The sequence below is a fragment of the Scleropages formosus genome, chromosome 19 (assembly GCF_900964775.1).
Source record: "Scleropages formosus chromosome 19, fSclFor1.1, whole genome shotgun sequence".
Classification (NCBI taxonomy): Eukaryota; Metazoa; Chordata; class Actinopteri; order Osteoglossiformes; family Osteoglossidae; genus Scleropages; species Scleropages formosus.
Window position 1 is genome coordinate 5,124,260 of NC_041824.1, and position 12,621 is coordinate 5,136,880.

The following is a 12,621-nucleotide window of genomic DNA, read 5'->3' on the forward strand; positions in this document are numbered from 1 at the left end:
CCACATTCGGGTGACCCCCCCCCCCCCCCCAACCCCCCAACCCCCATCCAGGCGTTCCATAAAATGGGAAGGAAATCCAATGGGCGAGGTGTGCAAGGTGAGAAGCCTCATTCGAAATGAGTTATTAACAGTATTTTTTGAATAGATGGAAAAATTGTAGCCTGGCTATTTAAGTGTCATAAAGCACGGGGAATGCAGCTGGAGGCCTCCCAGGGACAAGAGGCAATACCATTACAATCAAATCTGAGATGGAAGAGGGATTGAGCTGTCCACTCTGAATTTTTATATTGTCGGACGGAAATAGCGTGATCCCGGACTGAATTAACCTCCCGCGCGGATGGAGTCGCCCGCTGGAAGGCTCCGAGAAGAGGCGGCGCGAGGGGTAAGGGGTGAACGCGGAGCGGGAGCACGCCTCGACTTCGGAGCGGCCCGCGTGATGTCAAATAAAGGCCGGCGCTTTTCTCTGACGGCCAGGAGAGCATAAGAATAAGATTAGTCTGTTTCCCCGTCTCTCCGATGCGTCTGTACCGCATTTAAAATATGGAGCGCCCCATTAAAATCTACACGTTATTGCTGGCAATGCACCAGCCGTTTATAACGGCCATTTGTAACGTTTCTCAAATCGGAGCGAAGACTGCGGAGCCCACAGGCTCCGGGCCGCCCTCCACACTCTGAGACTCGCCGCTTTGCAGGGGGTCCCTCATTCGTTAAACTCTGCCGTGCGCTCTGCATACTTTCCCTTCAGTTTTATGCATGAGGGAGGAAGAAGTTAGGGAGTCAATGGATGTATTTCACCATGTTTGGCAAAGTGACCATGAGGGCCTCAACCCACCGTGGGCAGCAGAACGTGGCGCAGGTATTGGAGTGGAACAGGGTTCGGGCTTTTTCTTTCAGGAAAAAATGGGTTGTTGCACCTCTACGCCTTTACAGGATGTAAGAAATAATGAATGACGTACCAAGCAGCTGCCAAGTGTACGATTATTAATAATATTCACTGCACAAAAACAGTGTGTGGTGCCATGCAGTTAAGGACAACCTGTCAATCTGTCCTTTCAAACAGCTAATACGACTAGCATTAGGACCCAGCATGACAGAAGAGCCTCACGTGTCTCGGTCTAACCAATGAAAATGCGCGATATTCAGCGGTCATAGGTCAGACAACAGGAAGTTGTTGGCTGCTGTACCAGGAACAAATGCTGCATTTTTGAAAGGTTCGTGTTGAAATCAGAGGCAAGTTCTTCTGTGGAAACAAAGGCGTTCTAGTTGCTACGATTCAGAGATTTTTAAAGAAGTTGTTACGCGACGATGTTGTTTTGGTGACGGCGGTGTTAGAATGAGCTGCCGGGCCGGTTTGACTGGCACTGCCGGATCTGTTAGCGTGAGCATGGCCGGCTCAGGCTAGGGAAGTGAGCACGCCGGGGGTCCGGCTGCCAACCCTCCGTCCGACGTAACCGTATCCGTGTAGATATCAACCGCTGCGTGGTGGCCTTTCCAGTAATTAAGTTTGCTTCATCCAAAACAATGGCTGGTTAGCGAGCGGTGCAGCCTGCAGCTGGATGGAGCCCAGCAGCAGCATTGTGGAACTGTAGCTCAGAGTCAGACTGCTCCCGGATCCACGACATTCATTCACAGGTAAATGACACAGTGAGTGACAGTTGCAGCACAAGCGGGTTCCTATATATCATATGATATATCATATGTGCCACATCATCATGTCACTGTGTCATGGTGGTGTTCATGATGCTGCTTTTGTGTGTGTGTGTGTGTGTGTGTGTGGGGTGGGTCCCCTGGGTTCGGACCCCCTCCCTCCCCATTTCACCAGGTGAGTTTACTCAACTCATACATCATAGTGACTTTCCACCTTAGACTAGTAAGTGCACTGCTGCTTACCTGACACCCAGGTGATTTGAATGTTAAACGCACATTTACACTGATTTACCTATTCATGCTGCAGACAGTTCTGACCGTACCAATTTGGGGTAAGATCCTTGGTCGAGGGAATCGCAGCACGAGGGATTTGAACCTTGAGCCTTAAGACCACGGTCTGAATAAACTTGAATTCTCAAGAAAACTTTTTTCTTTCTTTTTTTTAGCGCGGCAGGGGTGTCGAACCTGTTTTGGCCATGAGCCGCAATCATCATAGTGAACAGGTCTGAGGGCCACATGCATAAAAATCTGTCACTCATGCTCTTAAATATATGAATTGGAAGATCGTTTAATTTTTTTTCTCTTTAATTTAGATGTGGTGTGTTTTCACACAGAGGGGGTGGTGACGCAGTGGGTCGGACCGGGTCCTCCTCTCCGGTGGGTCTGGGGTTCGAGTCCCGCTTGGGGTGCCTTGCGACGGACTGGCGTCCCGTCCTGGGTGCGTCCCCTCCCCCTTCAGCCTTACGCCCTGTGTTGCCGGGTTAGGCTCCAGTTCCCCGCGACCCCTTATGGGACAAGCGGTTCAGAAAGTGTGTGTGTTTTCACACTTCCCTGTAACTATATTGCCCTGTGATTCAGTGAAACGTTTCTTGTTTATGGAAGGGAGTAAATATTTTTTATTTCACTAGTGTTCTCATGGGCCGCATTTCTCGGTACAGCAGGCCACGTTGGACCCCCTTGTTCTCGCAGGAGAGAGTAAAATGGTAAATGGACATACTTTGTTTATACAAGAGCTTGAGGTGTGGACTACAACAATAAAACACATTTCCTAAGTGCTGGAATAGTGTGATGTGTGAAAAACCCTTGTTGTTGTGATGTAGCCCCCCCCCCACCCCTTGTCTGAACTTTGGACTTCTCTTCGTTTCAGCGCAGATCACAGACACCATGAGTGCCAAATTCGGACTTATTAACTACAACAGCTCCAGGAAGCACATTTCCATCTCGATCCCGTCGGCGACGGAGGTCATGTCCCCGCACATCAAGTCCGTGGAGGAGCTGCGTGTGCTGGGCATCAACTTGAGCGGCTTCAACACGGTGGTGCAGTTTTTTATCTGCGTCTCTGGAGTCTTTGTGTTTTATCTGATCTACGGTTACCTGCAGGTGAGCTTCATTCCTGCGTTGTCGTCATGTAGGGCAGTTGCAGGTGCGGCTGAAGGTTAGGGAGGATCGCCGAGACGACACTTGATGTCCCCTTACTGCTTCTTCAGCCATGTTGAAAATAAGTGAAGGGTTTTTTTTAAATCAGTTTATTCCTGTTACTGTGACTGAAAAATAATACACAGACATGTAGGAAGAAATTTACATGGATTCCAAAGTATTACCATTGCCTGGCGACGAGGAGGGCAAAATGGATTTCCCCCAAAACTGAAAACTCAGTGTTGATTTGTTAGGTGGAAGTTGGAGCTGTGAATGAACATCTCAGTTGACGTCTAAAAACTCTCATTCAGTTCTGAGGAGAATTACATGTTCTTTGCTGAAGCCCACTTAGTGTGTGCGTGTGAAAATTGTTTCCTTTTTGCAGGAGCTCATATTCTCAGTGGAAGGTTTCAAGCCATTTGGGTGGTATCTGACGTTAGTGCAATTTGGGTTCTATTCCTTGTTTGGGTTGGTGGAGCTGCAACTCACGCAGGATAAAAGACGAAGGTATTTTGCAAGTATTTTTCCTAATGTTTTTTTTTTTTTTTTGGACTGTCAACTGTAGCACTACTAGTTTAGGGTAATTATGCACTACACATAATATCTGAAATGTGTCTCAAAGGGCAGCAGACAGTTAATTTTGATAGTTTTTACTAATCATGTTCTTCTCATCATCTTGGTCTTTATGCTGTTTCTTTCAGAATTCCTGGGAAAACATATATGATGATAGCACTGTTAACTGTGGGGACAATGGGCTTGTCCAACACGTCACTGGGATACCTCAACTATCCCACGCAAGTTATTTTCAAGTGCTGCAAACTCATCCCAGTCATGATAGGAGGGGTGTTCATACAAGGTAAGTGTTGGGGGTCTTACCCTGGTACCTGCAGTGAACACTTTCCTCACATGGAATCCAAATAAGAAACAACATAGTTTGCTCAAGGAATGTGGTTAAAATGTTCTGGTTGTCAACTGCAACATATTGTTCAGCCTTGAAGCTTCACGCAGGGTGCATCCTATACAGCACTGACCACATTTAGTGTTTTTTTTATTTTTTTATTTTTTTTTTTTTTTTTTTTACTGGGGCAATTTTTGTTCTACAGTTTTTAAACTTTGGTTTACGAACTTCACCGGTGAGTGCTGGGGGGTACGTGGGAGGTGACGTAACCAGGGTCTGAAACCCTTCAAACGGGATGTTTCAGAGGGCTTCGCATGTGCCCTGTCATTCCGGAGGCACACGAAGCACGATGGGAAGGAGTCTAAGCGTTCTTATTTGCATATTTCCGAGTTGTGAACACGTTCCCGTGGCAAAAGGAAGTTCTCTGATTACCAGGTGAGCTTGTTCTCAAGGGGAAATGGAGTCCACCTGCAGCCAGTGTCACTGAGGCTCCTCTCAAGTGTGCTGATCTGAGGAAGGCAGGCGACTTGCCCTCCGGGGCCATGATCCCTTCTCGCTGATGTGGCACCCAGGGGGCGTAGCTGCTGACAGTAGGGCTGTTGAGTCGAAGCACAGTTTGTCTTCAGAAGAAAGCAGCTTTCAGGATAAATCAGAGTGCCTCTAATCACCTTAAGTTAATTTTCCTTCTGCGAGTATGATAACTTGCAAGGTGGTGTGGATAGAGCCTGCCAAACAAAATGAATGTTTGCAAATTAAGAATGTGTCACATTATTGTTTATTTATTTATTTTTTTTTTTATTTTATTAATAATTCAGCCTTTCCAGGTGCATGGTATAAGCAATATTGTGTCCTCAGGCCATAATGTCACAAATGGCTAAAAAGAAAAATAATAAATCAAAACACCAACCATTGGCAAAGGTGTGTTATACATGATAAAAGAATTGGTTGTTTCTGGGCGAGGGGGGGGACACAGCTGGTTTGGCCGGGTCCCGCTCTCTAGCGGATCTGGGGTTTGAGTCCTGCTTGGGGTGCCCTGCGATGGAGTGGCGTCCTGTCCTGGGTGTGTTCCCTCCCCCTCCAGCCTTGCACCCTGTGTTGCTGTGTTAGGCTCCAGTTCACCACGACCCCACTTGGGACAAGCAGTTTCAGACTCTGTGTGTGTGTGTGTGTGTGTGTGTGTGTGTGTGTGTGTGTGTGTGTGTGTGTGTGTGTGTGGTTTACAGGCACTTGTAATAATTTGCATCTTTTTTTTTCTTCTCATTTCAGGGAAGCGGTACAATGTTGCTGATGTATCTGCTGCTCTCTGCATGAGTTTGGGCCTCATTTGGTTCACGCTGGCAGACAGCAAAGTTGCACCCAACTTTAATGTAACAGGTGATTCCCCCCCCCGCTTTAACGATGCTGTTAGTTTCCTGAGTTTGAGATTTTTTCTTTTGGAGGTTTTGTCCTGCCCAGATAAACCTTTATCCAGCTACTCAGTGATGTGCATTAGTTCATATAGTGGAGAGTAATAAATTAACTAATTTAGAATAACCTGTCTGCATCTAAATCTATTTCTGTTTATGTAATGAACACATTATATTTTTCTGCGAGATATACATCTCTTTGGAGAAAAGCATCTGCTAAATGAATACATGCAAATGTAAACAGTTTAGTGATAAATACGTTTATGATGTACATAGATTAATAACGGAAAAAGTCGTTCAACGTGTGTGTGTGTGTGTGTGTGTGTGTGTGTGTGTGTGTGTGTGTTGTTGTGTACCCTTAAGATCTGTTCTCCTTTTCGGTTTAATTGTGTTCTTGTTGAGAACCTGTTTATAGTTGTTGCTCTGTTTGTTGCTTAGTTTATGTAAGACATGTTACTGATTCAAAGGAAAGAATCATAGCATTTTACTACTAGCAATTAGGGTTCAAGTCTTCATTGATGGTACATAAGTCATGCATATGTTTTTATCTGCTCTACTACCGGTGAGCCGGGAAAGGTTTACACTGGAGGAGCGCAGGGACTCTGTGTTGTGGTGTAATGTGCGCAGCATCCAGCATCAGATTGTGTGTGTGTGTGTGTGAGTGAGACATGGAACTGAGCTCACTCCGAGCATGTGTTTACCTTTGTGTGTGTGTGATGTGTTCAGGAGTCGTCCTTATCTCCCTGGCTCTGTGTGCGGACGCAGCGATCGGAAACGTGCAGGAAAAGGCCATGAAGCTCCACAACGGCTCCAATTCGGAAATGGTGAGGATCCGATTCAGTACTTAATGTTCTTGCGCGAACGCACCGAGGCACCTTTGCCGCCGAGCTCTTGGTGGCACGAGGAGAGATGTGGCTCACTCCTGAACCACTGCTTTGTTGTGTACTATAACACACACTCTGTGGCTTTGTATTCCAGGTCCTGTATTCCTACTCGATAGGATTTGTGTACATATTGATAGGTCTGCTTTGCGTCGGTGGCCTCAGTCCAGCAGTGACCTTCTGCTCTCAGGTTGGTGACACTTTCATGTTCCTTACACTGTGTTGAACCGAGAAGGATACGTGTCCTCGACTTACAGCTTGGCACGGTGGAGTTTCGGAGGACGTATGCATTGCTGTCGAGTCGGGGTTTGGGCTGCTGTATCTCAAATACTCGCATTTAATGTTCTTTTTTTGTATTGTTTCAGTGGATCAAGCAGTTTTACACAATACACTCTACTGCAGTTGCACACACCTGAACTGTAATAGGAAGTACAGAGAGGTGGTAGCGTAATGATTACAGCTCAATCCCCACCTTTGCCTGTAGTACCCTTGAGCAAGGTACTTACCCTAAATTGCTCCAGTAAAATTACCCCACTGTATAAATGGGTAAATAATTGTAAGATTGTAACTGTAATAATTGTAGGTACCTTAACATTGTAAATCGCTTTAGAGAAAAGCATCAGCTACATGGATAAATGTAAATACCCAAATGCTGGCCCTGTGGCACAGCTGGTAAAACCGGTGCCTCACAGCTTCTGGGCTGTGCATTCACATGTGGGTTTAAGTTAGGCTCAGTGTGAGTGGAGATTGCATGTCCTCTCTGTGCTCTGGTTTCCTCTCACAGTGCAAAGACATGCTTTCAAGTGTATTGGTGACTCTTAATTGCCTGTAGTGTCTATGTGTGTGGCCTACTGGTGTGTAAATGAGCTGTAAGTATTGTACTGTAGTGGTAAGTCACCTCGGTGAATAAGGTGTGAGCTGATAACACTACGTACTGTAGAGTTCATTGCAATCGCTTTAGCAGCTGCTTTGTCCAAATGAATAAATGTAAATGTGTCAGATAAATACTAGTTAATTATTGTAAATAACTTAACAAGTGTAATCACCTGTATCCTTGTTTATGCAGCTTCTTCAAATGCATTTTTTTTTATTTATGTAAACGACATTCATACTACATCCACTCAAAATGATGAAGCCCAGTGGAGATCTGGTGAAGAGGAAGACAGAGAACTTGTGCTTTGCTTTAAGATTCCAGTCGCAGGAATATCTCAGACCATAAAATAGCATTAATGAAAGTTAAGACGTGAATTTCTTTGCCACGCTATTAAATTATTAAGCTTGTAAATATATAGCAGTTTTTCAAAACTACATCATAATGTAGAGATGAGCGTGTGAATGAAATATGTAGAAATGTAAAAATGTGTTCAAACTCTGGCCTCGTAGAGAGTCGTCGTCATCGACTCGTAACGGACTATAAGCTGACACATTTATATGCTGCAAAATGTTAAAGTGAATGTCAGTGCTGAAGTTGTGAGGCTCTTACATGGTAGAGTTTGCACTCTGATCTCAGACACCCTGTTCTGCCGTGTCCCTCAGCACCCGCTGAAGACCTACGGCTACGCCTTCTTCTTCTCCCTCACGGGCTACTTTGGGATCTCCTTTGTCCTCGCGCTCATCAAACTCTTCGGAGCTCTCGTTGCTGTTACAGGTAGGACCGTCGCCGGCGTCGCTCCTCAGCTCTTGACCTCACGTCCGCGCTGTTTACACCTTCGTTTCCGTTGCAGTGACAACAGGAAGGAAAGCGATGACAATAGTGCTTTCGTTCATGTTCTTCTCCAAGCCTTTCACCTTCCAGTAAGTGTCTTTGCTCGTTTATCGCACCGTGATGCTTTTGTCAGTTAACGAGCGAGTGACGCTTCTCCCTCTTCCCTTGTGACAGGTACGTGTGGGGCGGTCTCCTCGTGGTCTTGGGAATATTCCTCAATGTTTACAGTAAAAACAGGGACAAAATGAAGCTGCCCTCTCTGGTGGAAATCAGGGAGCTGCTCTGGTCCAGGAGAAGAGGGAGGCTGCTGTCTCAGAATGTGTAGGGAGCTGCTCGGCGCACCCTTTCGCGGCGTAGTCAGGACCGCCGCGGGAGCCGCGCAGACGCCATCCTGTGAACGGGACCGGGGCACAAAGGCTGACGCAGCGCTCCACGCTCGACCTGTACTCCTGGCCGCATTGCACAGCGCCACACTATAGCGAAGTGTACGTTTTAGTGACAACGGGACCAATGAGGATACGGTTATGGGAATCATTTATCTTCGTTATTCATATCCATGGTGAATGTCTACAGAACGGTGTGTTTTGAACATGCCACGAGTGTTGAGGTCTACGCAGCCATAGCTCTTTTAGGCCTCTGCATTTTCTACTATTTTATTATTTTTCTTTTAAACCTCTTGCTTGGTCGTCCAACAGAAAATGAGAGTGTGAAATGAAGAAACTACACTGTTTTGCAGACTCTCTCCGGTGAAGGATTTGCAGTGAAAGGAGAAGAGGGAAGGTTAATTCAGAGAGAGTATGATGTGTTTTCATAAATTACTTATAAGCAGCTTACAGCCGTTTGTTATCCGTTGGCTGCAGAAGGGGAGTTGAACAGCAGCCAAGAAGCTTCTCGGATGTTTACCCATCGGACGGCTGGGGGCTTGTTTGATTAGTAATCCTGAAATAATATCGCATTGGAAGGGAAACAAACGTTGTTCAAAGGGCTTGGCTTTCGACCTAATTTGGATCAGAGGGATGTCACTGTGTGGATGTGTAAGCGCCCGCGCGTGTGCGTGCGCGCGTGGCTGGATCAGGTGAGGACTACTGTGCATCTCTGCAGACGGCAACCGTCACCTACACTAGAAATTAATTCTCTTAATATACACACCAAAAATATTTGTGAATGACCAGTGTTGGGAAGCAGGAAGTATGACTAGGAGATCTTAATTCACTCTCTCACACAAACACCACAAGTGAGCAGCAGTGCAGTTAAGAAAATGTCAATAACTTTAAAGTGGGGCGTAGGAGGGGGGTTCGGTAGCGCAGTGGGTTTGGCTGGGTCCTGCTTTCTGGTGGGTCTGGGGTTCAAGTCCCACTTGGGCTGCCTTGCGGCCGACTGGCGTCCCGTCCTGGGTCTGCCCCCTCCAGCCCTATGCCCTGCGTTGCTGGGTTAGATTCCAGTTCACCGCGACCCTGCTTGGGTGAAGCGTTTCCAGACTCTGTCTGTGGTGCGTTGGACACTAGACCTCCTGCCAGTGTGTGATAAGGGCACCTCTGGAAAGGTATAGTCTGCATTTTTTTGTTCTCCTTACAATCTAGGAACATCACTGGTACATGGGTGAAGAAGCCTTGAACTGATTTGGATTTCTTTACCATGTTTCTGTCCTATGCGCAGGCATTTTAATACATTCTGGTTCACTTAAGGGAAAAGTTTATCATTAAAAAAAATTCACTTGTTTTTCAGCTGAGATGACAAAGGTGTGTATTGTTCAGGTTTATAACATTCGAAATAACGGCAGGGGGTAAGTAGTGGTGTGTTCTGTCACCTTGAAGGAGAAGTCGTCGGGTTGAAATCTCCCTCCTGCTGTCATGACCTGGAGCAAGGTACTTACCCTGGATTGGTACAGTAAAATATCATGCTCCTATGTTAGTACATCAAGATGATCCTGAAGTTTGGGCACCCTTGTCAAACTGCATTTCTCCAAAACTCTTAGAAATGAGCAGGAGCTGTAAGGTCCAGTGTTTCTTGTGCTCTGCTATTCACCTCCTGTACTATAAGGCCTTCGGACTCCTGAAAAAAGTAATTGGTCGGCAGCGGCGGTGTCCAAACTTCTGAACGTTCATCAAGTTTAATCGGTTAAAATCAGCAGATCGGTAGTAATTGTGCAATAAAAATTGCAGAAGCGTGGGTTTGTGCCCTGCAGAGCCGTTCTTACCTTCTTCTCACTCGGCTGCTCAGTGAAAGGTCGTTTTAGCAGGGTGCCCAAACGTACGCTTGTATGTACTTATTGGGGACAGAAATCAGTTCAGTAAAGGTTAAGAATAGGAACGTGTGATGTTGCGCAACACATGAACAATGGGTGATATAAACTTCCCAAATGCAAATACAGCTCTGGAGCTTCCTGGTTCAGGGCCACGAAGAACAGATTCTGATCCGGTTACAGCAAATGTTGCAAGGCTTTATGAAAAATGTTTATTCTTTTTGTAAATCCTGATAACACAAATAAAATGTTATATAATAAAATGAGCCGAATCGATTGGCGTATTTGCGTTCAGGTGTACGAAAGCAGCCCGGCGCACAGCCGTCAACGTCCTCGCTGGAGCCCTTAACGTTGAGCTCTCGCTGCGTGCAATGAATTATTTTACGAGAACGATATAATGGGCCCTGCTGCGGTGACTTTAATGGAAAATGTTAATAAAATACGTCTCGTTTCGCGGCCGCACTTGTTGGGAGCTGTCAGCGAAATGGCTGTGGATTAAAAACAAAGTCAACAGAGTTGATTTTCCTCATTTTCTTTGTCGGCATTAGAGCCATACAGCATCTTCCGTCGGTTGGGTATCGGTCGCGGAGGCTTATGCACATGTTCCCTCTTCTGCTTTTTAAGGTTTGCATTATTTCCAGGTAAGGCCCTGAAATGCGGATGGTCGTTTTCACTGCCGTTGCAAGTCTTCAAGTTGGTAAAGCACAGTGAAACAGAGTGAAAATGTTTGTGTATGTCTGGGTAAGTATAGAAAAGTAAAAATGTTAAGGAGTCAAATATTGGGCTCTGAGGAACATCATCTCCACGCAGGTCCCCCTCATCTGTTCCTCTCCCCAATCCTCACTATCCACTCACAATTTGCTCCTGATTGCACAGGTTTGCTCCAGGTGCTCTGGTTTCCTCCCACAGTCCAAAGACATGTAGTTCAGGTGGATTGATGATATTAAATTTCACTGTGTGTGTGTGTGTGTGTGTGTGTGTGTGTGTGTGTGTGTGTGTGTGTGTGTGTGTGCGCGTGTGGCCACCCTGCGATGGACTGGTGTCCAGGGTGTACCCCCAAGCTTTGCACCCAGCACTTCAGGAATAGGCTCCGGTTCGCCACGACCCTGATCAGGACAAGCGGTTATTGAAACTGGATGGGCAGATGGAGTATAAAACTAAAGCATGATGGTGCAGAACAGAGGATACAAATGTGAGACCAGAGTGCCACAACATAACAGGCAATGAAATCATGTTTTAAAATTTATTTTATATATAATGTTGGTATTCATTCTATTTTCAATGCATTTGGCGCACTATATTCAGCACCTTTCTTGGGTGAACTCTCATCCTTATGTCTACGGGACAGAGTCCCCTGGTACCACCTCAAGTCTGGTCAGCCCTCGAACCCGGCATACCCAATATATAATTAATGCATACCTTTATACAATATATCCTATAATAATTATATTGAGAACTAATATATAATCCTATATATATATATATATATATAGTATATAAAATGTAAAATATAAAAAATTAGATTTGACAGCTAATATGTAATCTTTTTAGATTTTTTCTGTATATATTATATATATTGATTGTGTCATTTAATTTACTGCAGTTATACAGAAAAGGCTGTTTGTGTCACAGTGTTTCTTACAGGCTGAGAGCATCTCTCTCTCTCTCTCTCTCTCTCTCTCTCTGTAGCTCACTCTCACTCACACACGGATTTATTAATGCCGCCCACTTCCCCGGGATCACTGACCTCAGCGCGGCTCCGCTGCCCCCCAGTAATAAATGATAGGAGGGTCTGCAGCTCATCACAACCATAAATAGGATGGTATATAACATGTCAGCGTCCTCAAATTGCGGCAGCAGGGAGCTCTGGCACCCCATTCGTTACAGCCATTACTTTGAGGAGAAGGGCCCTTTCGTCCTTGGGCCCCGGGAAGGGCGCCACCTAGGGCGTTCGGTGCATCGCGGCGTCCGGCCTTCGCCGCGGCAACGGGCGCGTTGCGATCGGATGCTGAGAACGCGGGGCCTCCGACGCCGGACCACCTGCCTCCCGATCGCTCTTCTTCCAAACTCATTATCGCACTTCTGCTCCGGCGCGGAACAATCTTAATATGAACGCCATCTGTTTCGCACGGGACATATTTTCCAGTCCCCGGGGCGAATGTTTATCGTCTCCACTGTAATTCCTGTAAGAATGCAACACGTACCAATAATTGCGGCAATAATTTGCATGTTGCTGTAAACGTAGCTGGAGAAGTGCGACGAACCGTAATTGCATCTGTTCCCTGACAATAAACGATTAATGCGTGTGCGCCGAGTCGGGCCTTTACTGTACGCCGTGGTGCGTTTGCTGTGGCGGGAAAAACGCGCGGAAGCCGGGCAGCGTGAGCGGGAACAGGAGCTCCTCCAGACAGCTGTCTCCTAGTTCC

General features: G+C 46.2%; 1 protein-coding gene across 4 annotated transcripts; it reads left to right on the top strand.

The window, feature by feature from the left end:
- Positions 1-1,167: 1,167 nt before the first annotated feature.
- Positions 1,168-9,305, top strand: slc35b3 (solute carrier family 35 member B3). 4 transcript variants are annotated; one of them, XM_018741069.1, is made up of 11 exons: positions 1,168-1,632; positions 2,556-2,630; positions 2,795-3,027; positions 3,449-3,570; positions 3,765-3,919; positions 5,228-5,335; positions 6,094-6,191; positions 6,346-6,438; positions 7,785-7,896; positions 7,973-8,042; positions 8,128-8,278. In XM_018741069.1, exons 3-11 carry the CDS (start codon positions 2,812-2,814, stop codon positions 8,276-8,278), a joined length of 1,125 nt encoding a protein of 374 aa, XP_018596585.1. In that variant the 5' UTR covers positions 1,168-1,632; positions 2,556-2,630; positions 2,795-2,811. The 4 variants fall into 4 exon arrangements, with proteins under 4 accessions (XP_018596585.1, XP_018596584.1, XP_018596587.1 ...); XM_018741070.1 differs by lacking the exon at positions 1,168-1,632 and adding an exon at positions 2,336-2,365; XM_018741068.2 differs by lacking the exon at positions 2,556-2,630 and having other exon boundaries at positions 8,128-9,305.
- Positions 9,306-12,621: the final 3,316 nt, after the last annotated feature.

Bases quoted from the DNA above. Each gene is read 5' to 3' on its own strand.
- slc35b3 (XM_018741068.2), top strand. From the start codon at position 2,812: ATGAGTGCCAAATTCGGACTTATTAACTACAACAGCTCCAGGAAGCAC. The intron at 3,571-3,764 runs GTATTTTGCAAG...TGTTTCTTTCAG, and splicing joins ACGCAGGATAAAAGACGAAG to AATTCCTGGGAAAACATATA. The intron at 5,336-6,093 runs GTGATTCCCCCC...TGATGTGTTCAG, and splicing joins ACCCAACTTTAATGTAACAG to GAGTCGTCCTTATCTCCCTG.